Below are 25,169 nucleotides of genomic sequence, written 5' to 3'. Positions count from 1 at the left end.
GAAGGCATACACCATGCCTTACAACAAGGAGTACACAGGTATTAGGCAACAAATGAGAAATTGAAGAGGCTGCTCTGTTTAAAAGTAAGTTTTCTACTGTAACTCAAAGCATTAAATGTTTCCAGGCCTTATTGGGCACACCAGCACCCTCTGTGGTAGACAGATATCTTAACCAGTAATCTACATTCTGATTTCTTTAATGGTGAGCCTATCCGTTGGCCATTTCTTGTGTGTATTGAAATTAGACCCCTGTACTGGGCAGAAAATGTTCTGGATAGTCAGAATTGCAGAAACTTGAGTGATGAGTCTTCTGTTGACTTGGCTGGGATGATCAAAGTTATCTCTGGAGTTTCAGGATGAAATTTAAAGCTGAAACATTGGCGGTTATAAGAGAACAGCACATGGTACATGGTATATTAAATCAATGGTTCATTCTGCACCTTGCTTTGAGTGAATCAGTCAGCAAATGATCGTTCAAAGCAATCTTGCAAGGAACTTTCAAGACCCCTGGAACAAACCGTCTATGTGTTTCTAGAGCCAGAAACTGTTCCCCCATCCTGGGGAAGAAAGTCTGACAGATCAAAAGCCTTCCAGTTTTGCAGTGGTGTGGAGGCAAGGTGACTATGGTGTTACTTAAAAAAATAAATGTGAAGCTTTGGGGGTCTGCCAGTGACAATGTGCTCTCCTGTGTCAAAGATCTGCACTCAAGATCCTGTTAGCCTGATTCAGGTTAGAACCCAGACTACTGGCTGTCCTGAAATAAATTACTCTTACTGAAGGATCTTGTCAGAAATGGTATCATGGGGCTGAGAAACTTGGTGAACTATCTTGTTAAAAATTTCTATGAGAAATTCTGACTTTTAAAAACTGATGTTTCCATTAAAAAAAACCTACTTGTTATCAAAAATCAGGAGAAAACCATTGTCTGTGTTGTTGAAACACATCTACCAACAGATGCTCAAGTCTCTGCTCTCTGCCTGTACACTGCTAAATATAATTAAACACTGCTTACGCTGAGGACTGACTCTGATTTGGACTGTGCATATCAATGTCTCATTTTGAACTATCATAAATGCATTTTAAGTGAGCTAATATTCTGTAAATATGGTTAACTTCTGCATTTGCAGATTGCACCACTTAATTTGCTTTTTAGTATTTGTTCATGGATGTATATGAGTGGGTCTTTTGTATGCTTTTAACACAGAGAACCCTATCAAGTTATCTATAGCTGGAATATTACAGCATCATAATAGTTAATGGAAAATAGCATAAGAGGAAAAAGAAAATTAGCATTCCACACAGCAGGGCATTTCGGATGTTAATCTGCCTTGCAATATAATTGACAGGGAAGCTGATATCTGGGAAGATTTTTATTCCTATCTTTTTCTCTAAACAGTTAGTGTTCAGTTGTTGTGCAGCAGGGGAGATGGAGAAAAAGAAAGTTCTGGCCAAGTGAATGTTCTTTACCAGCAAAGATGTTAACTTTTGTCAGAAGGTAGTTAATCACTGAGAGAGAAACAGATGAAGAAATTGGATAAAACATTTCCAGTTCCAAAAGTCTTTATTGATTGTGTCTCCCTCAAGAAAATTCAGCTCAATCTCTGAAACCCTCAAGTGATTAAACCTTGGGCAGTCCACTGTAGACAGAGCAAATGAGAATTGTTTCAAACCCAGACATGTAGAGCTAGGATAGTTAAAGCGAAAAAAGATTTCTTTTTCACTTTGAAATCCTAGCTGGGAGATGTAACCTGAGATGTTGATTTTAAGGCAAAAGTTTTCTTAAGTATCATGATCTTTCTCTATATAACAGATCTCTGAATTTTGAAGCAATGAACTTCATTATTTTCAGAGAAGGAGCTCTCTTAAAACACCAGCCTAGAGTTTGAAAAATGAGGCACAGAGCTCTGGTCCACCACAGATAACTAATATATCTTGGTCTAATTTTTTCAATGGTAATTAGAGCATAGAGAAATTGAGGCATCACTAAATGAGATGCTCAGACCTGTGACCACTTGAGAGTTACTATTTTTTTCCCCACCAGTGACATAAACTTTTTGGTCTCCAACCAGTTTCTCTAGAAGACTGCAGCTCTTCTTGAGCTGGAGCATGACCACTAGCCTGTGACCCAAGGTATGCAGAATTACTTGCCTCCATTTTCAGTACACAGCATAAGGGTCTTGGAGAGTTGTGCTTGTACTGCAGTTTGCTTTCTGAAAGTCCATAGTGGTCTGCTGGAGTAAAGCCCTTGGTTTTCTGCTTTGGGGTTTTAGGGTGTGAGATGCACAAAGATGGTAGGGGGAAAAGTAGATACTATGAGCTGATCTGTGTTCTTTCTTCTGTTACAGAAGACTCTCTCATTCACTAGTTCATGTACTGCGAAGGATTCTAACATGACACAACACAGGAAGGCAAATTAAGGAAATCCTCACTGTTAACTAATATATTTGTAACTAAAAGCAAGAAGGTATTTGACTCAAAGAAGAAAAACCAACAAAAAACCTGACAGCCTTGTGGAAATTTTATCTTTTTTTGGGCAATGATTCTGATTTTAGTTACACTCACAAGTATTGGAAAGGCTGTAGTTTCAGAAGTTATCACCTGTCAGCCGAGCTGTGATAACTGGTTGAGTGCATACGCTTTAGTCACAAAAGTTTGTGAATTAAAAATTGGCTTAGATCACTCGAGCCAGCCTTCTCAATCCCTAGGGTTATCCTAACTGTTCTGAATTATTGTGGCTGAGGTAAGCATGTGGGTCAAGAACTGTTCCAAGAGAGGCAATGCATTAGGGTTCAAATCCTCAATGTAATTTCACACTTTAGTTCCAACTCCCCTGTCATGAACAGGTCCACTTTCTGCTAGACCAAGGCACCAAGTCTCATCCAACCTGGCTTTGAACATTTCCAAGGATGAGGCATCCACAACTTAATTGGGCAATGTGTTACAGTGCCTCATCACCTTCACAGTGAAAAATTCCTTCCTAATGTCTGATCCAACTTTACCTTCTTCAAGTTTTAAGCCATATTTCCCTTGTTCTATGACTTCTTGGCCTCATAAAAAGTTCCTTTCCAGCTGTCTTGCAGCTCCTTAAATTAGATGTCCCCAGAGCTTCTTTTCTCCAAGCTTAACTTTTCTCCAAACTCAACTCTCTGAACTTGTCTTTACAAGAGAGGTGCCCCAGGCCCTCTGATCATCTTTGTGGTCTCTTCTGGTCTTTCTCCAACAGCTCCACATCCTTCATAAGTTTGTGACTCCAGAAATGAAAGCAGCACTCCAAGTGGACTCTCACAAGGGTGGACTAGAGGGGAAAATCACCTTTGTCAACTTGATGGACACAGTTCTTTTGCTGCAGTCCAGGACATGGTCGGCTTTCTGGGCTGTCAGTGTGCATTGCTGACAACAACCAACATTCCCAAGTCCTTCTTGGCAGGGCTCCTCTCAATGCATTCTCTGCCCAATCTGTATTTGTACTTGTCCCAAAATGTTTGTCCCAAAATTGGTAAAAACTTTGCACTCGGTCTTGTTGAACTTCACAAGTTTTGCATGGGACCACCTTTCAAGCCTGTCAAGATCCCTCTGGATGGCATCCCTTCCCTCCAGAGGGTGGACTGCTCCACAAAACAAGTTTCTGTTTCAAGGTAAACTTATTGAAGGTACACTGAAACCCAGTGCCCATGTTGCCAGCAAAGATGTGTAACAGCACCAGCTCAAATACCAAATCCTGTCAAACAGGAACACCATCTGTCATTGTTCTCCACTTGGACATTGAACCATTGGCAGCAACCCCTTGAGTGTGGCCATCCAGCCAATTCCACTAGCCCATCCCTGAAATCAATTTTTCTCCATATTAAAGAAAAGGATGTTTTGTGAGGCAGTGTCACATGCTTTTTTACAAATCCAGGTAGATGGTGTCAGTTGCTTTCCCCTTTTCCACCAGTGCTATAATCCTGTTGTAGAAGGCCCACAAGTTTGCCAGGCACAATTTGCCATTTGGGAAGCCATTTTGACTGTCACTAAGTAGATCCTTATTTTCCATGTATCATGTTGTTCAGGAGGCTCTGCTCCATGATCTTACCCAAAGTGGCCTGTAGTTCTCTGGGTGTTTCTAGTTCCTCTTTTAAAAACAGGGATTTTTTCCTCTTTTCCAATTAGGGGGTACCTTGCTGATCTCCCAAACATGATGGACAGTGACTTAACCACTTCACCTGCCAGTTCCCTCTGGACCCATGGATTTATCTCATCAGATTCCATGGACCTGTGCATTTTGACATTCCTTGGATGGTCTCATACTCGATCTTCTGCTAAAGTGTGTTGCTGTCCATTCTCCCAGGTCTTGCCTTTGCCTTCTTCAACTCAAGCTGTGTGACTGGCTCTCAGTTTTCAGAATTATTTTGTTCAGTTCACAGAGTGTCTCCTGACAGTTTTGCTTCTTAGGCTTGTGCAAAATCTTCTGAAGACTTGCTATGAAGTTGAAGTTGCCATAACCACAATCATTATCCATCTGTATCTCATACAATTATTATTTGTGCTATTGAATTCTCCAGAGATAAAATTAAAGTAGAGCTTTTGTAATTTCTTTTCTGTCTCAAGCTTTTGTTTTTGTTTCCCACCATCTCTTTAACAATCTTGTTTCCCAGGAGAAAGCTTGATATGTCCTCATGCTTCCAAGAGGCTGTAGTTCAAAAGGTTAATAGGCAGGTGGGAGTTTCCAGATGTTTATGTGCATACCCAAAAAGCTGTCCACTGGTAGCAAAAGAACAGCTGGAAAGACACAATGCAAACACTTGCATTCCTTAGCTGATTGACATATGTCTGGAATGCATGGGAAAAATGGAATTGAAATTAGGAATAGTTTGGACCAAGCCCTTAATTATCAATTAGTTAATTAGAATTTTTGTTCAAATTCTGATATAATTCACAAACACTGTACAGACTGAGTCATCACCACCCATAGAAGTGGAGAATAGAAATAATGCATTGCCTTCACACCATCCTTACATAAGAGATATGTTGAGAACTGTTCATTACACTGCTGAACTTGGGCAATTCAAAGGGGATGGATGGTGCAAAAGTTTTGTAATGGAATATGAAGCCTTCAAACCAGAAGTTATGCTCACACCCAGACCAAACAGCTGAAGGAAATTGAACAGTTAAGTTTCGATACTTAGGAGTTTACTATGAAAATTTTTTTTTTTTCCAGTGAAATAAATGGTTCTGTACACAATCACAAGGTTCACCAGGGAAAATTGATTGTTCTAAAATTTTGTTCCATCTGGGAAATCAAAATGAAACAAAGAAAAAAAAATCATATGAAAACAAACCCCTTTTTTTTAAATTTTCTTTTCTCTAAAAAACAAAACAAAACAACCCAACATAGCTGCTCCATAAGACATTATTTCACGACTCAGATGTTTAGGATACTGTATTCCATAGTGTTAATCTGAGTGTCTAGTGTTGAGTTTTCTAAGCAACATTCTCTAGGAAGGAAGAGCCCTTTGTTGGGGTCATACAGAGGCACATTGAAAGAGGTAGCCTAGGAAAAGTAACACCTGAAAGACGTTCTTGTTCCTTTAAACTTCACAGTACAAAGTAGAGATCAATTTTGGTTTCAGGGAGGCAGGCAGGATGGTGCAAGAAAGAGTGTTTCCTTTCATCCTAAGATACAAGAAATTCTTGCAGGATGGTATAATAGGTAAGTATTGTTTTATGAAAGTTCTCCAGGTTTTGAAAAAATTTATTATTTTAGCTGATGTCTAATGCTGCATATGTGCCTTACAGAGCAATCTTGTGGTAAGGAAAGGGAAGACAAAAAAATCCCCATGAGCTGTCCTTTTCAAGTTCAGGTTTGAGGCCTGCTATGAACATTAATCTCTACTTTATTTCATTTGGCCACTGCTGGGATGGAACTTCTTACCGTCTCTAAGAAACCAAGTCTTACTTAAAAAACAAGATATTATTTTTCATAGATATATTACTTTTTGCCCAACAAGTGTGGGATAGATTGTCATTGATATGCATGACATATGAATGAAAAAGGAAAAAGAAACTTCCACACAGCATACATTTTGTCTTTTGGAAAACAGGAGGGGTTTTTTGTCTGATCATATGAGAAAGTAGATTTATTTTCAATTTCAAAGTATTTTAGCTCATAACAGTTATATCAGTGTTTGGGTGCATTCTGTGTACTGTTTGGGGAAATTTGGTACTTCTACCACTTTTGAAAACAGGTTTGGATAGAACTTAGTGGAGGTTGCTCCCTGGTGAGGACTTGCCTCCACACACATGGTGGGTCTTGGGTGGAAAACACCCACCTCCAGAGAAGAGTTGTCTTCTGCTTACTCAGCCTGAATTACAGTCATGGTACTATAGGAGTAGGACATTGTTACCCTGAACTGTCATCGTGGCAATCACAATGAGGAGAAAAATATAGCTATCATTATGAGAGCTTTACACTGCATAGTTTATCTCTATAACAGTGTGCTATGATGTGCCTAATTAGACTGTATCAGCTGCTCTACGTCTGCTGCTAAAGGGAGACTTTCTTATTGTACCTAGTAAACAGAGAGCTCTCAGCCTGTGATTTAGCACCGAAATTAAATTTAAGCATAGTTTCCCATTTGATTATCAGGCTATGGGTGACTTTTAAGGATCCTTTTCAATCCATTATTTCTGCTAGCTGTAAACACTTTGCCAGTTTCTTCCTCTTTTTGGTGGATACACACAAACTGAAAACTTATCATTTAAAGCCAGAGGGGAACAAATCAAAATAATTCTAACTATGCAAACTTTTGATTATGCTCAGTCTCCTTTTTTGACTGTCATCTTCTGCATCTGAATCTCAGTTATTGAGACGTAATAAATGTTATTGGTGGTTTGAATAAACAGAAAGTAAGAAAACCTCCAGAAAGTAATGCAGGGTAAGAAATAGTGAAAAAAATTGTTCTTTTTCTTCTTTTTCATCCCATATCACAGCTTCATTGTGAGAGGAGTACAGTGACTTCCACAGGACAATCTTTGATAAAAAAATGTAAATTTATAGAAAAAAATCCTATTCTCTTTCTTATGCTAACCCATTAAAAGTGTGTATTTCAGTAATATTCCCTAAGGAAACGATTTGGAAAAAACAGTGACCATTGCATGGACAAAATGCTCACAGTGGCAATCAAAGCTGAAAATCACTTTACAGTCTACTGTTTACTTACCTGCTACGTACTTTAAATATTCTTGGGGAGAGGGTGGGTGGGTCAAGATGAGGTTGTGGGACCTGTGTGTTTCTTTGGTAGTCTCTCTGTATTTGTGCTGCTCTTGAAAGACATTCTCAGTTTGAGGGACATGCTGCCTGAACCTTGAAAGTTATGATACCTCCATTTCAAGGAGCTGGAGACATCCTGTAGTAATTTCAGAGAAAATGTCTTCTGCATAACAAGCATATTTTTTGCTGCAGGAACTGGCAGGTTTTCAGTATACTGCAGTAAGAAGAAATAGTTTGATCACATCAGACACACAAATGGAGTAAGATATTGCAACATAATCCAGTTTTACCTGAAGGGAAGCATAGAGATGGGGAACGAAAACACAGCAGGTTTCTACTTTGACAGGGCTTTAGGCTTTGTAGTTGATAAGTTAATCTTTGAAAGAATCAAAGATGTAACCCATTGGTGTATCTCTGAAGTTCAAGTGATCTGTGGGTCAGGGATGTTTTGGAGTGATTGTTTGGGCTTTGGCATGGTTGTGTTTATAATTGGAAGCCAGTGAGTCCTTGCAGCAGCCAGTGCAGGGAGGTTGATTTCTGGTGTGATGCAAAAAAAGCAATGAGTTTTTGGTGCAGGTAAGGCTAAACAACAGAAATTTTCCTCTGCAGTATGAAGTTCCAAGTCCTTGTATGCCCTTTTACTTAACGTACCTGGTACAAAAGAAAGGTGTGAGACCTTTCAGCATGTGGCAGCAAGGGACTTGTTCCCAATGTTGCTGCTGGAGCAGGAGTGGGATCTCACGCCCCACCTTGCCATCATATGGAACCTTTGAGATCCCTAATCCTGTCCAGCCTTCTGTACCTGACACATAAACATGTTTTGAAGGAAAAATAAGCACTCACTGGTACACTGTTGCTTACTTTCCACCAGGGTTCAGAGGAAGCTATGATAGCTTCATTTCTTGACTTTTACCACTGACACACTAAGGAGAGAATTTTATGATTGATTTACTGGGAATGGGATGATGACAGGAAAGTGGTTTGTTCTATGTCTCAATTTCAGAAGGATCTTCTCTGAAACAGTGTTGTTACCAAGGTTTTTCTTATTCTTTGCAGGCTGTGCCTTCCTAACATACTGCGAAAGGGAGTCTGCTCTAAAGGCCCAGAGCGCACTGCATGAACAGAAGACACTGCCGGGGGTGAGTCCAGACTGATTTTTTTGTTTTTCCTTTTAAATCTAAAATGGGTTACATATGGTGTTCTTATCTCAGATTTGGAAGCAGAAAGTCCCCGTTTGGATTATTCAGAATTTCCATTGTGCTAATAAAACCAAGATACCGGCAACCCACCCAAAAGGTTTCCATGCACAAAACTAAAAACCTTTTGCCCTTATTGGGAGTCAGGAAAACACAAATCAACTGGTTATGGGCTGGATTCTACCAGCTTTACTCAGCTGATAAACTGCTTTAAGATTCTGACCACTACAGTGAAATGTTAGAAGTCCTCACCAGGTGCTTCCTCTCGCTACTTTTCTTCTCTGAAGCAAGGTTTGGCAGCAAGAAATCAAGAAACAGATCACATTATTGAGTTATCACAGAATGAAAACATATTCCTGATGACAAAGTGGTTTGACTCAGTTACTTTAGTATTCAAGCAGCTGTAGCAGATTGGAAAGGCGGTGAGACAAGGAGAAAAGAGAGAGAGAGGAAAGACGCACACGAGATAATGAGGAAAATTATTCACATGAGCAAGATCTAAGGTTCAGACAACACAAGCAGAACTAAAAATAGAATCAGCATTATGTGGGGAAGACCTGCCCTGCTGGGATGGGTTTCTAGTTAAGCGGTTACCCGGGGGAGGGAGAGACTATTTAGATTCAGCCAGAGTACGTGGATTGGGAACAGCCAAGTGCTCCTGCAACTGGAATGGAACTGGTGTCACAGTGACCAGGAGCCAGTGACCACGTAACTAAGAATGGGCTTCTGAGGCTTCCAGGCTGCATCGAAACTGAGAGGAAATCTATCCAAAAGTCTGTCTTTATTAGCTGGTGTTGAATGATTGATTGCTGTGTGGCTATAACCTACCTTTCCACCAGATCTAAGACACATCCCTTGCTCTGTGTTCTGAGGGAAGTGTTGATTCTGCTCTGCTTGTTTCCATCATCCTGGGTGTATTTACCTATCTCTAAGCCACCTTGCCAGTATGGAGATGCCCACGCACTTGCTCATCTACATCTATCTTTGCTTAAAAGGCCATACCTTATGCAAATATATACATACTTCATACTTCATTGCCTAAAAATATTTCTGTCAGCTGACAACTCCCTCTGAATTATTTTTTTCCTAAAAACTCCTTAGCAGCAGATTGAAAGTAACTTCAGTCTTGGGGGGAATTTCAGTTTTTCTTCCTCTTCCCCCCTCCAATATTTTTCCTTTTGCTTCTCACTTTCCTGAATGATTAAAAAAAAAAAAAAAAAAAGTGGAAATATGTTGAATAGGGGTGTTTCAGGTAACATTTTAACTGAAATATGCTTGAAATAAAATAAGTTATTTATCTAAACTAAAGATGTGATGAATAAGGTGTTGTATATTTAAAAAAAGAATAATTGAAATTCCAGATTTTCCACTGAGACTGCATGTACTTCTCATTAGGAGGTAGATCATTCACTTGCTAATGGAATTCTCTCTTCTCTATGAGTTTAAAATCTTATCCTGAAATTTTGTGATGATAATGTCTTCAAGAACACAGTGGGTCAGTGAGATTGAGGACTCAGGTGTTGGAGAGGGAGGGCAAGTGATAATTTAGGACCTTTATTTTCCAAAGTTCTCTATATATTCACGGTTCTGAATCTCAATCTCCGTGTTAGAGACTTCAAATCACAAAAGTCTTAAAAGTCAAAACTGTTTTCTTCGACTATGGTAAAATTCAACCAACTTTTTTGTTAGAACTACAGGCAAACAATTACTTCCTTGGTTTGTGCAATTTCTGTTACATATATTCCATACTGGCCACACTGTCTCTAGAAGGCCTTTTTTTTTGTTGTTTCCTTACACACTTTCAGGAGACACATAAGGATCTCATTGAGCTAGGAGCAGTGAATCCTCTGTCTAAAAGAGCAACCAGGTTTCTTAGAGTTCTGAACACTGATTTTCCCATCCCTTTCATTTCCAGTTCTATTTGTCTCAGGATAAAGGTTTACTTTCCACCAGCAAATCCTCTTCATGCAGCTTTCTGCCAAGTTTCTGAACTCATCCTCTGAATGATGTCACTGTAGTTTATTTAAGGAAACCAGTCTTGTCTCTTGATAAAGTATCATGCCTGGATACTGTTTTATGGTTCCTATCTGAGTAGCAGAGAATTATTTATGACTTACCTGACTGTTCTTGATAACATGCACCAAAAATATCAACCATAGTTCATCTCCATAAAATAAGAGGCACTTTTAAGGTCAGGGGTCTAAGTCCTTATTCACATAAGTTCAAAATGAGACATATATAACATCTTCTCTTGACACTCCACTGTCTGTGACACAAACAGCTCGACTGAGGAGGCATCAAAAACAATTAACAGGCATGGTATAGGAAAAAATAAATAGCACTAGACTAAGCCATTCTTTCCCATTCCCTGATAAACTGTACACTTTCTTGTTCTTGCAATGTTGCTGTTTGTATTCTTTGTACTGTAAAACACAGAACTGAGTAATTTTTAATAATATGCACAGGAATGGTAATGTATGGAAATGGTGAGGCGTGAGGAGGGTTTGTCCAGATTCAGATGCCTCGCCTCTTAGCTATGTATCACTTTGTTTTTAGTAGAGTGGCTACATGCACATATTTTACAGTAATTACTTTCTGGATGTGCTTTGTACGATGACAGAAATATGTTTCACATATTTCTATGTTATATGTAGGACATAAACTCATCTTGTAGAATAATCAAAAGACTTCCAAGCAGGTATGTGTTGATTAATAAAGTCTTTATGGCACTTTGTTTTTCGGTGGGAAGGAAACATGATACATATTTTGAAACAACTGGAATGGAATGTAAAACATAAGGCTATCATTTGGATCTTCTTCATCTGAATGAGTAAATTTCTTTTTGGAGGTTCTTTTGGAGAGTTTGAAATTGTTTCGTTTAAAATGGAAAGTCAATGTGGCACAGTGTGCACATATGTGTAAAGAGCACTTTGTGATTTTCGGACAATTCAAATTCTAGTGTTTACTTGTGATTGTTTATTTTACATATAATAGAGTGGCTGGATGATGAAGTATATTAGTTCTTTAATAATTTATAGAAATGCTTTGATGTTGCAGTAATTACATTAAAGGTCACATATCAAAGGTAATTTGGTTGAGCAGCTGTGATGGTTTCTCAGAAGCAATCAATATTGCTGTCCATGGCGCTGATTTCACCAAGGGGACTGCCAGATTAAAGGAGGCTTATTACCAGACAGACAGACACGGGGGAAATCAAGAACAGATTGGAGAGATGCACTATTCTTTTTCCTCACCTATAATTAACACTGTTCACCATAATCTGTGCTAATCCTTCATAGCTGGAAACCACCACCTTTTTTTTTTTTAACTTGCATTATAAAAAGCGAATTAAGGCAAGGGAGAGTAATTTGGAGGAGCAGAAGAGAGAAATTACAGAAAGTAGAAGTTGACTCACCCCTGGGACTTCTGATGCTGATATATCCCACAATGATAAAATGTAATATCAAACCACAGGCCATGGTCCTAAGGAAAGCAAGGCTAGGGGGGTAAAATGATCTAGACAATGACAGTGCAACGTATGGGAGAATTATATCTGCCTGCAGATTTTGTATAATATTATCTATTTGCCCCACAAAGCTCCACAGGAAATGAAATCGGGGAAATAAAATTATGTTTTAAGTGTAGTCATTTTGATTACAAATTATAGTGAAGCGAACTTTTTCTCCCCTTTCTTTTTTCTTTCTCAAGTGAATGGCAGAGGATAATGCTGAGAAATGTAATTACGCTATCAAGATCTACTTTTATTTATAGCACAAATAAACTGAGCTCTTGTATGATAAGCACAGCAGCATTTTTCTTCCCCTAGTTCTTTGTGGCTCTCTCAGGCAACAGGAGAGAACAGTCCATGTATACTTGGTTGAAGGCACTGTCTCTTTGCATAATGTTAAAACCTTCCTTTAAGACTTGCAAAGAATAACTATGAAATTAAGTATGTACGAAACTGTTAACCTCAGCAATCTGCAGGGCTTCTTCAGCCTGGGAAATAGGCTGGGTTTTCTTACTGCATCTATTCCTCTTGAAAGAGACAGTGGTACTACTGGTATGCTAAATTTCTCAGTGCGAAACATAATTAGTTTTCTCCCTAACTGTTCTGATATTCTTTGTCTCTTCTTGCCATCTAGAAAAAATGCATTCTGTTTTATTCATCATATGCAAAAATATGCATTTTTAACATTAGAAGACAGGTGAGCTCATAAAACTCATATTAAACCCATTTTTTAAAGAAACAAAAACCCTCCGTCTAATTTCAGTTGCCCAGAGTTTGAGTGGTTTTGTTTTGGTTTGGTTTTGTTTTTGTTTTGTTGGCTTTTTGTTTGCTTGTTTTATTTTGTTGGGGGTTTGTTTGTTTGATTGTTTGTTTGTTTTAATAAAAAAGGTTTTTCCAACATTACTGGTCTTACCACTTTAGTTTTTATGTATATGTGAGGAAAAACACCTGAACAGAGAGGAGAGGCAGGAGGGTACCTTGCAAGATCTGGCCTCTCTTAAATCCATGTCATAAGGCTTAAATGAGACATAAGTGTCTCATTTATATGTGCAGGACTTAGAAGTCCTGCACATATAGCATGGATTTGTCTGTTTAAGCAGGCCTTGAAATTTTACTCTCTTATTGTCTTTTTTTTTTTTTTTTAATGTTTCAAAGCTTTTTCCAAAAGCTTGTGAGAAAACCATTAAACCACATATCACCCTGCATGCTGTGTTGTGCCAAAAATGGTATTATATTCCCACAACTTCCCATTTCAAAAGTTTTTCTCTACTGATGTAAATTGCAATTTGGTCAGCAGTGGTAGGCTGGATGGGTTCCATTGATTAAAGTAGCCTGCTGAACACACAGCCTGCTCACCATGCCCTTTAGATTTTGAAAGAAAACACATTTAATTGTTCCCTTGGGAGAAACATGTCTGTTTTCTGAAGTTAAAAATGAAGATGAAAAGAAATAAAAGCAGATTTGAGGTAAGAGACTTGGTGAAAAAAAAAAAAAACCAAAAAAAAAACAGGGGGAAAAAACATATTAAAAAAAAAAAAGAAAAGAAAAACTGTCCTTCAAAATTCTCCAGAAATTCTCCCTTTAAGATTTTTGGATATCAATGTCATGCTTAAAGTGATATTTATTTTTTTACCCCTGGTTTCCTCCTTCTGAGTGACCAGGCAGAAAAAGTACTTTTGGACCTTGCTTTGGGCAAAGCAGGGAAGAGGAGAGGAAGAGGAAGCTATAGGCACTTTCCATTTGCTAAAAACCCCTGTAGTTTGACAGTGCTGCTCTGTTCACCAGATGAGATGAAACACCTGGGTCCTATCTGCTTGGTAAACATTAAAGTTCCATTTCACTAGTTAAAGATTGGCTTCTGTATCCCTACAAGGCAGCCTCTAGAATACAAAGTAAACTCTCTCTCTGCTACCCAGTCCAAAGAGCTTTGCAGAGAAAGAACACAGTGCCAGCATCCTGACAGAGCCAGTGTGTTGGATGCACACTGTTATCTCAGCTGAGGCTGGTGTATTCATCACCTTTGTGGTGGCTCACCACACTCAGCCTGAGATGCAAAATGGGAAAAGGCTTCCCAGTTGTGTCTGAGATTTGATGGCAATTGAAAAATGATGTGCAAATGCAGAAAAAATAATATTATAAAGGTAGCATTGTCTTCTCTTTTTGATTTGACACCTTTTGGATCTCAGAGGATGATTTCCAAGTTATTCAACAAAAGCTTTTGCTGGACCTTCATTTGCTTTATGTGTTATTCAATGACAACTTTTCTCTCTGACGTGTCTGCCATAGGAGGATCAATCTAATTTTATGTACAACTGTAAAGATGAATGATAAGTAGAAAGGATTCAGGCAAGTACAAGCTGAATAAATTATAAAGGGCAAATGATGACAGGACTGGGGGTCCCAAGAGACAGTGATATGATAACAGAAACTAAAGACGAATTTATGATGGATGTAGTTAGCATGTACTGAGGCTGTTAATTCTTCAGGGTAGTTTTACAACTTCTTGTGATTGGAGCAATCAAAGTATTTCATTTTAAAGAGATGCTGTATATTTTCACTTGTCTGTTCTGCATATTTGTATGTATGTCCTCATTTACATGCATAGCAGTAAACTCCCATAGGCTAGTCAAGCTTACCTCCCATCAAAGGGCCCCTATTCTCCAAACCATAATGCCACTGTTTATGCATAAATAAATAGATAATGTGCAACAATTTGAGGGAAAACCTGGATATCAGGAGGAAAAAAAGTTTCCATTTTCATAGAACAGCAAACAAATTTTTTAGACCCTACAAGTAGCTGAGCACCTCCAGCTACCTTCAAAGTCAAGCTCAGAGATTGAGTTAGCTCAGAGATCCCTGATGAAAAATTATGTATAACAAGTTTCAGGTAGGTCAAATTTTGGGCTTAAGCTGCTGTAAGAGCAGCTGATGCAGCATCATAAAGTTAGAAGCAAATCTGATCTCAGAGCAGTTCTTGATTGCATTTCATTCATACTCTTATTTCTAACTCTTGTTCCTTATTATTAAGGATATTTGCATGAAAATGATCTTTTTTCCTTCCTTTGAAGGGTTGTCTCTTGTCTGTGAGTAATGCTTACTCTGGCCTACATTTGTGAATACCACGGGCTGGATTCTGACTTCATTTACACAAGTGTAAATCAGCAATGATCTGATTGAGGTCAAGGGATTTATATGGCGTAGGAAAGAGCAGACTCAGCTATATTTGTCACTGCTGAAATGATGTCATCGTGAAAAGTACCGTAGCTCTAAATGGGGAAACATATTTTTACCAAGAATCTTTGCATGCGAATGCATGATCTCACAAACACTGAGCATCCCTGACACCTGCTGGGCCCTTCAATAGCTCCCACAGCCCTTTTGCTAGAGAGAGGCCCCAGCCCCAAACTGTAAGAATTAAAGGTGTTTGATGTCTTGGGGTTTCAACAGTGCTAACAATCAGATACTAATGAACCCCAAGCACTGCCAGTTGCATCACCCTACTGATATGGCAATGATGGAATACACCCAGGAGTAATTTGAAAGCAGTAAACCTTCATTCCTCATCCCACATTCTCAGTCACAGAGAAACAGAGGAAGAGAACAGGCACTCTTTACATTTTCATATTTTCAATAATGGTGTGAGACATTACCTAGCCCAGGAGTCATTGTTCATAGGCTAACATTTCCATAAACACACACTTCCCATATTTGCACTGCAAAGTCTGCGCTGCTTGTGATCTGTAAGGCCACTGTAAGTTTCTAGTAAAGCACTTAGTAAAAGAGCCTATATATTTGTGTAAGTTGCATTTCTTCATGGGGTGATATGCCCACCTACACTAGAGCTTTACAAGCTGTACTATTCATAGCTTACATTGGTGTGAGCATTGTCTGCCTGATGTTTTTCATGCAGTGTATACACCCCTTAAAATCGTTCAGATACTCAATGGCAATACAATAATTTCTTTTTTTTTTTAATACATGGCTGAAGACCATGCACAAGAGTGATAGATCAGATGTGTATGTCTGCCATCAAAATCATTGTCTTTCAAACACATGGACCTATGTCTTGATCTAATTTAATTTAAATAGTCTATGTAGTAGCAATGAAAACACAAAAACATGGACTTGAATGCTGTAGAGTAACTGCACTCCATGACCGTAATTCCTGGTGGGCAGTTCTACAGTAAGGACTTGAATCTTTCCTGAAACATTATTTCTGGTAGTGCTCCTTATGCTATGTAGGTTAAGAACATCTATGCTTGTTGAAAACATTTCAGTTGCAGTTGCCTGCCAGCCTTACCATGTGAAATCCATCCACTGGCTGCAGATCCTTTAAAAAATAAGCTGTGTTCCCTACATTAAATAATCTAAGAGCATGATTTGTGCATTAAACTTAAAACTGTTCTTTAAGTTAAGGACACCTTTTAAAGAACTATCTGAGCTGGATTGCTTTTGGGAGTGGCAGAAACTGTCCCATCTCTCCTCTTGCAGATAGCTTCTGATAGGACTTGACATGATGCAACCCATTTAGCCACCGTGTTTCCCTTCTGCTGCACTCTGTCTCTGGCAGGGAGAAAGTGGTGGGGAGTGACTGACCATGAGATTGCACTATCAGTTGAGGTGAGCAGGTATCTGAAGTGATTTTGCTCTTTTGAGTAGCTGCAGTGAGAGACTTACAGTGGCACCGCATGTATGAGCTGCTGCACTTGGCAGGTTCCCAGCAATGTCAAATCTCTCTGATTAGTTTCTGTAAGTACAAGGACAAAATTAAGCCTAACCTATTTTTCAAAGAAGAAATGTGCATTTCCCATTTTTCTCTTTAATGGGATCTTCTTATATCTTGTGTCCCATACCTTTTTCCCCCCTCCCCTTCCCACCATGTCACTCCTTTAAAAAAAAAAAGTTTGTTAAAATACAATTTCTTGTAAAAACATGCATTGAAATTTCTTTGATTTCTGTAACATATTTTGACCTTGATATGCATTCATTTTCAGCGCCAAATGAATCCTCTGGTGCTAAAATGAAGTTGTTCTCTTACTTTCCCTTTAGGTATGGTATACTACAATCCTAAAATCCTCTGCTACTTTCTAGTGCATATTTTCTTTGACATGTTGCAAAAAATGAGTGTTTTGATCACTGGCTTTGTAGGCAGGTTTTGGCAGAGCAAGTTTTGTCCAGCTATAACTAATCCATTCCAAGCTCAGGTTGTTCCTTCAAACAGATGGAGAAAATTTATTTTTCTCTTGTTCTTAGAATGGCTCAGTAATTTCTATGCTACTATATTGACTTTGCACGGTAAATATGTAACTGATAAGACATGCTGGCGTGAGTTTCTGATTTCATTTACAGCTTTGATCAGTGGAAGAGCACTTTGTTTTCAAGGTGGTAAAACTGGAATCAGTTTTTCTTGGTATTTTTATTTATGGCTAGCTTAATGTAGAGATCTTCCTTGATAAACATTTGAGGTGCTGCTTATGTCTTTTAGGCTATTTTGTAGTGTCCTTTCTCAATGAAGTCACACTAATATCTGCTGTCTTGCCAAGCATCATTTTCTCCTTTTCTCCTACATCCCATCTCATCATGCACGTCTGTCCTTGCCATCTCTTATCTCCTTTGTAGATTTTCTGGAAACATTACCCTGTGTTCCCGTAATGCCTGCTTGGTGAAATGAGTTGAGATTACAGCTGCTGAGGAGGAACAACCTGCTTCCCAACTACTTCTGCCTGGGAGAGCATGTATTTTCTCAAGACAAAGGGAGAGACTCAGCTTACTGAACATTTCCACCTTTTGTGATGCCACATGTATATAGACTGCAGAGTTGGCTTGTCCTAAACCTCATGTCTCTTGAAATTATGAGTCTTAGTGTGTATGAACTTTTCAGTGCATACTCATGTTGCCCAAGAGAAACAAGACACCCAGGAGAGGGTTGTACATGTTGTGTTCTCTTGTCTGTTCTTCCTCAGAGCAACTGGGGATTGATTTCTCTGCCTGTGTTTATCCTGCACAGGGGAAGGGAGTGGGATGTGCAGAGGGTGCATCTTTCTAACCTTTCAGGGTACCTGTTTTGTTGGTAGCAGCCTGCTGCTCCCACCTTGTTGTTTTTTCTGCCACAGCATCTTCACTTTGCTTGACATGACTCATGCTTTCACCTATGAGAGGAGAGACACTCCTGGGGAATTTGGGCATGTGTTACTAGCATTCAAGAAGCACAGAGCTTCTAAGGGGAGCCTGAGAAAATGCTGATATTTGAGGGCTTTGTATTTTTTTTTTTTTTTTGAAGCTACAGTACAGGGTCTACAAATGTGGATACACTACAAAGAGTACAGATGTGACACCCTTCAAAGACAGCGGCTCATGTCCCAGTGGAGGTCCCAAATTTATGAATATTGCTATTCCTCTTTCATTTTTAGTCAGTTAAGCCTTAAACCTTTTCCACCAGTACTCTGAATCCAACCTGCCACAGCACAATGATAATTCTTCTAAAGTGAGCCTGTCCAAACTAATTTCATTGTCCTTGTTGAGTGAAGTGCAACAATTAAGCAGACAGCACAAATGAGTCCAGATAAATCCAGTATTTACAATTATTTCAGTTTGGATAATCTAATGTGATATTCATTGTGCAGCTAAGAATTATGTTTCTCAGTGAGGAGGGGCTGTCATTCTTTTGTTGGCTAGATGTAAATTCAGAGTAACTCCATATGCTCTTGCAGAGTTTAAGCTTCTTTACATCAGTGCAGCTCAAATGAGAATCTTGTCCTCTTTCTTTAGATGCCCTATACAGCTGAGTCCCTTCAGCTGTGCTTGCACTTTAGAGATACAGCCAAGGGAGCTCGAAGGTCATTTGTTTTTTCTATTTTGTTTTTTTTTTCTATTTTTTTTTCCCTGGTCCAGGAATGTGTTGCTGAACTCACTCACTTTAGAGACACCAGCTTTCTCTGAGCGCCTCTTCACTCTCCAGCACTGAAACACTGACTGACAACTTGAGTTACCCTTCAGATCTGGCATTGCTGCTGACTTTTCTGAATAGTACCACAATCAGATCTCCTCATTACGGGTGCCTCCCTTTCTTGGTATTAACACCTTGTGGCTGTGCCCTGCCTCTCCACCAATTCCAGCTGAAAACTCATAGCCATCCCAGTTGAAAGGCAAGAGATTTATACCAGCATATCAACGCTAAAAGGCAGATTGCTGCTACTTTCTGCTTCATTTCTTTGCAGGATACATTGCTTCTCATTCCCTCCTCCCAGTCCCCCCCTCTGCTCAAGCAGACCACACTGTGTTGCTGGGCAATTTTCACCAACTTAATCACATTTGGGCCCAGTGTTTTTCCTGCAGACCCTGGAGTGTGCAATGCTTAGGCCTTGGTTATTAGTTTACACAATATATGAAGCCCATTAGAAGAGGATAATCAGGGCTTGGAGAAGGCCACCTCACTCGTTATCTGAGGAGGTTATGTTAAGCCTCTGTAGTTATTAATCATACTTTCCCATGCAGATAGCTGAAGATTAAGAGTCACATTTATCCTCTTTGCTCCTCATTCTTTCGCACTGATGTGCAAACGCTCTTTATAATCGTTGTTATTATGGTTATTCATAGCCCATCCAGTCAGCCAGCACTGCTCCTAGGATGTCACTTGAAGTCTTGCACCTATCTGAGGTGGCCTGATGATACAGATCAGAGCCACTGGAGGTCTCTCCATTTGAAACTCGGAAAACATCCTTGAGAGTCCTAGAAAGTCTCTGTTAGCTGTTATTGAATTGCAGTATCTTGTCCAGAGGCCAAGAGAACTCTGAACAGAAGCCGACACCATTACAAGAGCCAAGTTTAACAGCAACCCTCTTGATTTCACTTGTCTTGCCTTTTAATATCAGCTCTAACCTTGAACTTTGACTAAGATGATATGCTACCTTGTGGCTTTTTGAAACCTAGCCTAATGCCCTTTTAATCAAAGTGAATAATCCTTTTTCCTTTCTTCATTTTTAAAGCACTTAAGTCAACTTGGATAAAATCAGAACTGTACCAAGTGGACCCAACATTGTTAAAAAATAAATCCAAAACAGTTTAAAAATGAAAATGTTGACGCCACCACAGATTTTTTTTTTCCCCATAGAAATATGTTTAGGTTTTCATCACTATCTTTCTGATATCCTGTGTACACAAAACAACTCACCAGAAAAACTTCTTTAAATGCCAAGTAGTTGAATCTTTTACTCTAGTGGCTCTAGTTATATGGCCTTTGGTTCAATAAACTTAAAGTTAAAACAACAGTTAACAACTAACACCATTCAGCATTTAGAGGTTACACAACCATCCAGTCACAGATCACATCAGTGTACAGCTACTTCCAACTGCTTGCACACCTATTTCTTTCCTTTGTGTCCACTACTGGCTTTGCAGAAGCTTCCTCCAAATTTTTTTTTGTCTCCCTTAAAAAAAAGGTTTTCTGTGAGTGGACTTAGTTAATGAAGCAGTAGCCATGTCAGTGACATGCCGAAATCCAAAACTATGGAGACCACAGTATCTGTCATGCAAATTTAAAATCACCAGTTCATCCAGTTGTTATAACCTGGATTTACTCTTTGAACCTGAAGTGTGAGTTACCATTTATGCACATTTTTCCATCCTAATATTGTTTCTTAATCTTTGAAAAAAGGCAAATTCCAGAATGAGCACTTTGCAAAATTTCTTCTTTGACTGAAACAAATAAAATTAAAACTCCGATTTCTCTTTAAGAAGTTTATCTCATCCCCAAATGCCGTGCTTATATACCAATTCTGCATATCTAGAGGAAATCAGTACTGCTATATTGACTGAGAGGTCCACTAGTCTCTATCATCTCATAATGTGGCTTCTCCTTTTATTTCTTTTCTTTGTCTTCTTTTGTATTTTTTGTCTTTACCTAGACAGCATGCTAGGTAATGCACAAGACTTTGCTAGAGCATTTAGAGCATTATGGGTTTGGGTTTTTTGGTTTTTTTTTTTGGATTGGTTAGTTTAGGGTTGTAGGAGGGGCTTGTTTGTTTTTTTGTGGGTTTTTTTTTGTTTGGGGTTTTTTTTGGGTTTTTTTAGGGTGGATTTTTTGTATTTTTTATTATTATTATTTTTTTAAATGAAAGTATTTTCTCTAGAAAATGTCAATTCAAGACCTTTTCATTTGAGGGATCATAGTGGATTTGATCATGCATTTATGTGAAGATTGAGTTTTGGATCTGATAGAAAATTCTTGCTCGAATGAAAAGGCCAGAAAAGCAGAAATCAACCCAAACAGGCAGGCATGACATTTGCTTGACATACGTAGCTTCCCTGATACAAATCCCTGCATTACCTAATTCAAACTAAAAAGTGAACAAACACTGGCTTTTCTCTGCCCACCCAAGCTAAATTTCCTACTCACCTGATCCCTGACTATTTGAAGATATTTACACACATGCTGCCTTTATTTTCTCATCCTCTCCCTTCATTTTTATACAAATTGCTACATAATTTTCTGGAAATGCTAAGGACTTTTTTGAGTGGATGAATATTTTGGTGTGGTTCATTGAGGCACAATACCAGACCTGGATTTTAAGATGAATGTATAGATTTTTGACGTGCAGTGATGAGATGGGACCAGGCACACAGATGGAGTTTGCTGCACAGGACCTCAGGTTCCATTGAAATGTCAGCAGCTCCTCAGTTGCCTCTGTACAAACCTCCCCGAGGTGGGAAAGTGAGGCTGTGAGAAAGTGGAGAGAGAAATACCTAGAATAAAGAGCAGTTTTGAGGGCTGAACTAGAACTAGGGTTTCCATACTCTGGATTCAATACCTGCCTACGTAACAGAGTTCAACAAATCCACTTTTGCCTTGATGTTCTAACTACTAAATGGAATTAATTAACCCTCCCCCAACATTCCTCTTTGATTGGTAGACACTTAGAGTCCTCCAGAAAAGTGTTTTTTCCTTTCATACTCATCTGTGTTTGTGTGCAGTGCTTAGCAGTGACAACTCCTGCTTTTGACTACAGTGTCCTAGACACTCCTGTGATGCTGACAAAGGATGATAACTGTTGGGAGGGAAAAGCATTCTTCCAATATAAGTTGATGGCTCAGGATGATTCTAGACTTTCAGAAGGGGGTTGCCTCTCTTCTCTTTCTCATGATTGACCTGAAAATAAATAAGGAAAGAGTGACATTCTTACTAGTGCTTTATTTTTATATATTTATTTTAAGAAAGGAGAATTTCTCTTAGACTCATGCTGTACTTGTCCATACTGTATTTGACATCTGTGATAAAATTTGGGTCAGATACACTTGTCGATAAAAAGAGGCATCCTACAAACAGCCCTGTGCTTGCATTAGGGTCATGTCAAGAATAATAGACACTATTGTCACTGCAGTGAACCTCTGCATCATATTAAGTATTCCTCACTTCTCTCCTCTCTGCATCTCTCCAAGACATAATACAAGATGCCTATCATGTTCCACCACATCTCACCAAAGGGCAGAGAAAGGGGAGATGGCTAGCAGGGAGTAAAACTCATCTAAGTTGCTCCAGCATCAATAAGGACAGGGAAAAATGGAGCATCCATTGTCTTCCTTGATCATGTCTCCTCTCCACTTCTGTGGGTGAGAATCGCAGGAAAACATTGTTTTTGTCAAGGGGAATTTCAGATTCTTCTTGTTATTTTTAAGCGCAAGGTGTATGTTGGGGTTGTTTTTGTGAATGGTGTCCTGGGGACAGATGAGGGAATCACACATTGGCATATGAAAGAGATGGTCCTAGGCAACTTCCTTTCAGTGTTTTTCGTTTAAGGTTTCCCATGCTGCTCACAGGTACAAGCATCAGACAACTGTATGTATTTTAATTGTGTTAATATGTGTTCTACCTGCTTTGTCTTAGCAATAAGATTTCCTGCTACTTCTCTACACTGTCCATGAACACCAGAAAAATTCATGTGCTATCAGGGACCTGCACCCACCTCTGACCTGTTCACATCCAGAGATGGCCCTTGGCCTTAACTGCCTCATATGTCTTTCCCTGATAGTTCTGGATCAGCACCCACAGCAGTGTGGTGGCTCAGGAGTACCTTTGTATAGCCATCTTTTTGTTTATTAGCACATTTGTAGTGGTCAAGAATACTTTCAACACTGATCCTCAATCAAACCTCTTCCAATTCTGGTGGTACAAGAAGGAGGGCAGACTGATTTCATATCACTCATACTTCAGAAAAGGCTTAGAAGACAGGTCATGTAGGCAAAGTAATTATTTGCTCTGAATTTAATGCTCAAAGTTGCTCTGATGTGCTCTGCTGGACCTTTGCTGTCCCTGAATAGTGTGTTCTGGGGTAGACAGCAAAATCTAGCTCCCCCAGAAGTGCAACACCAAGCTCTCCACTGTACAAAACCACTTTCACTTGACCAATACATCAATAATTCAGTGTCACCTGCTTTGGCATCACACACCTGCACTTTCCCTCCCTTCCTGTTTCTCCTTTCCCTTCTTTTTCCAAAGCCTAGTGACATCCTTTGCTATATTTTAGGTGCTAGCATAGATCAAAGTCCTCTCAGGATCAAACAACGTGCTGCATACAATCCTTACGGTAACAAACAAGGTCTTTCACTGACAGAAACACGCTTCTGTGCTGAATTTTCAGCAGCCTATCAGACTTGATTCAAGGGTACCTTTTGATTTCACACAGAAATCTCTCCTGCCCTTCCCCCCAGTTTTTCAGGCAGAGGGGGAGGGGAAGAAACCCCACTCAGTTTGCTTGGAGGAAAGGGAAGAAGGGCTTTTTTTAAACATTGGGGAGAGATTTAATATTCCCATGCTGTATGCTTTATTTGTTGTATCAAGTAGCAGACAGAGACCTTTAACAAAGGATGAATGTATTTAATGTAAAAAGCAAGAAAGAGAGAGGACTCAGACACTTGCCTGAGTGTTTCTTACGTCATTCTGATGGTATTTTTTAATATATTGTGGTCCCCACTTCCCAATAAGGTCTTTCTGTTTAAATATCCCTTCAATACAACCTTTGATGTTTGAAGTGACAGGTGGGTCCAGAGTATGTTTTGAAAGTTGGATAAATGGGTTTCAATACAGGATACTAGTTACTATGGGCAACTATTTCCTATGAGTCCTGTCTTTGTACAACTTCAAGCAGACCTTCAAAGGAGATAAGTGAAAATATAAGTATTAATGTACAGTTTTATGACTAGCTTGTATCTTTTGTATTCTATCTCTTGGGGCTTTTGAAAAGCTCTCTGAAAATTCAAGTGACGTAGATGCTGAAAATTGAATGCAAATACTAATTTTGCAAATCCCATTTGTAGAGGTTCACTTTAGTTTCCAGTACTCTGAGAACGCTCTTCGCTGCACAACTTAGGGGTTTGTTATGTTTTATTTTTCAGACCATTTGACAAAAATCCCTTTTAAATTATTTTCAAAAGACTATTCTGCTTGAACCTTGGGAAAAAAAAAATCCAAGCAACATATTTTCTTTGCCACTTTCTATACAGTCAGAAAAATGGAAAAGTAGGGAATGTAAACAATAAATAATACCCCTCGCCACATTAATGGAAGAAAAATCTATATTTTTGCTAGAGAAAATAATTGCTGATTAATATTTCTGAACAAATAATCTTCACAGTCTATAATTTGCATTCTATTATTAAAAAATCAATCAGTAGAAAGCTCTTCTTAATAATTAAGTTCAGGAATGTTACTGTTTACTCATAATGTTACTGGGTTTGGAACTGTTCTGGTTCATCCTGAATCACAGAGATGGAAAAAAGCACTTACTTATAAGTGGCATACAGATGAAACATATTGCTTTCAAGAAGAAAATTAGAAATTCTCCCTTGATGCTCACTTCATCAGGGTCTGTTTATTTACCAGGAGAGTCTTAGTTTCATTCCTAGTTGATATTTCTTCTCTGATTTTGAACATCCACTCTTCTTAGGCTACAAGTAGCTGGCTCACAGGTCCTCAGAAGATCTGAAAAATGTAGATCATATGCTCTGAAAAACTGTTTGTCAGGAAGCAAGAACAGGAACCCATATCAGTCTGTGATTATCCATTATAGGATCACACACTTGCTGGCTTGCTTCAATGGCCTCTCTTCTGGAGTGCATGCAGGGTAAATAGATGCTAATTTCCTTGCTGCATGGAGTGCATTTTCTGTCTTGTCTGAAGAGAGGAGGAGCTCATTTCCCCCTGAAGAATTTCTTTGTGTATTGG

At 39.0% G+C, this 25,169-nt stretch overlaps 1 protein-coding gene across 16 annotated transcripts in view; it reads left to right on the top strand.

Annotated features, from left to right (window-relative positions):
* CELF4 (CUGBP Elav-like family member 4) overlaps positions 1 to 25,169 on the top strand; it is a 715,523-nt gene that overhangs the window by 83,190 nt on the left and 607,164 nt on the right. For all 16 annotated transcript variants that reach the window (XM_039718741.1, XM_039718767.1, XM_039718775.1 and 13 more), the window contains exon 2: positions 8,306 to 8,388. In XM_039718741.1, coding sequence (XP_039574675.1) covers positions 8,306 to 8,388 — 83 coding nt within the window. The remainder of the gene's footprint in view (positions 1 to 8,305; positions 8,389 to 25,169) is intronic.

Source organism: Passer montanus, unplaced genomic scaffold, assembly GCF_014805655.1.
Source record: "Passer montanus isolate IOZ18808 unplaced genomic scaffold, ASM1480565v1 scaffold104, whole genome shotgun sequence".
NCBI lineage: Eukaryota > Metazoa > Chordata > Aves > Passeriformes > Passeridae > Passer > Passer montanus.
The sequence above is the reverse complement of the archived record's forward strand: the minus strand, read 5'-3'. Positions and strand labels throughout refer to the sequence as shown.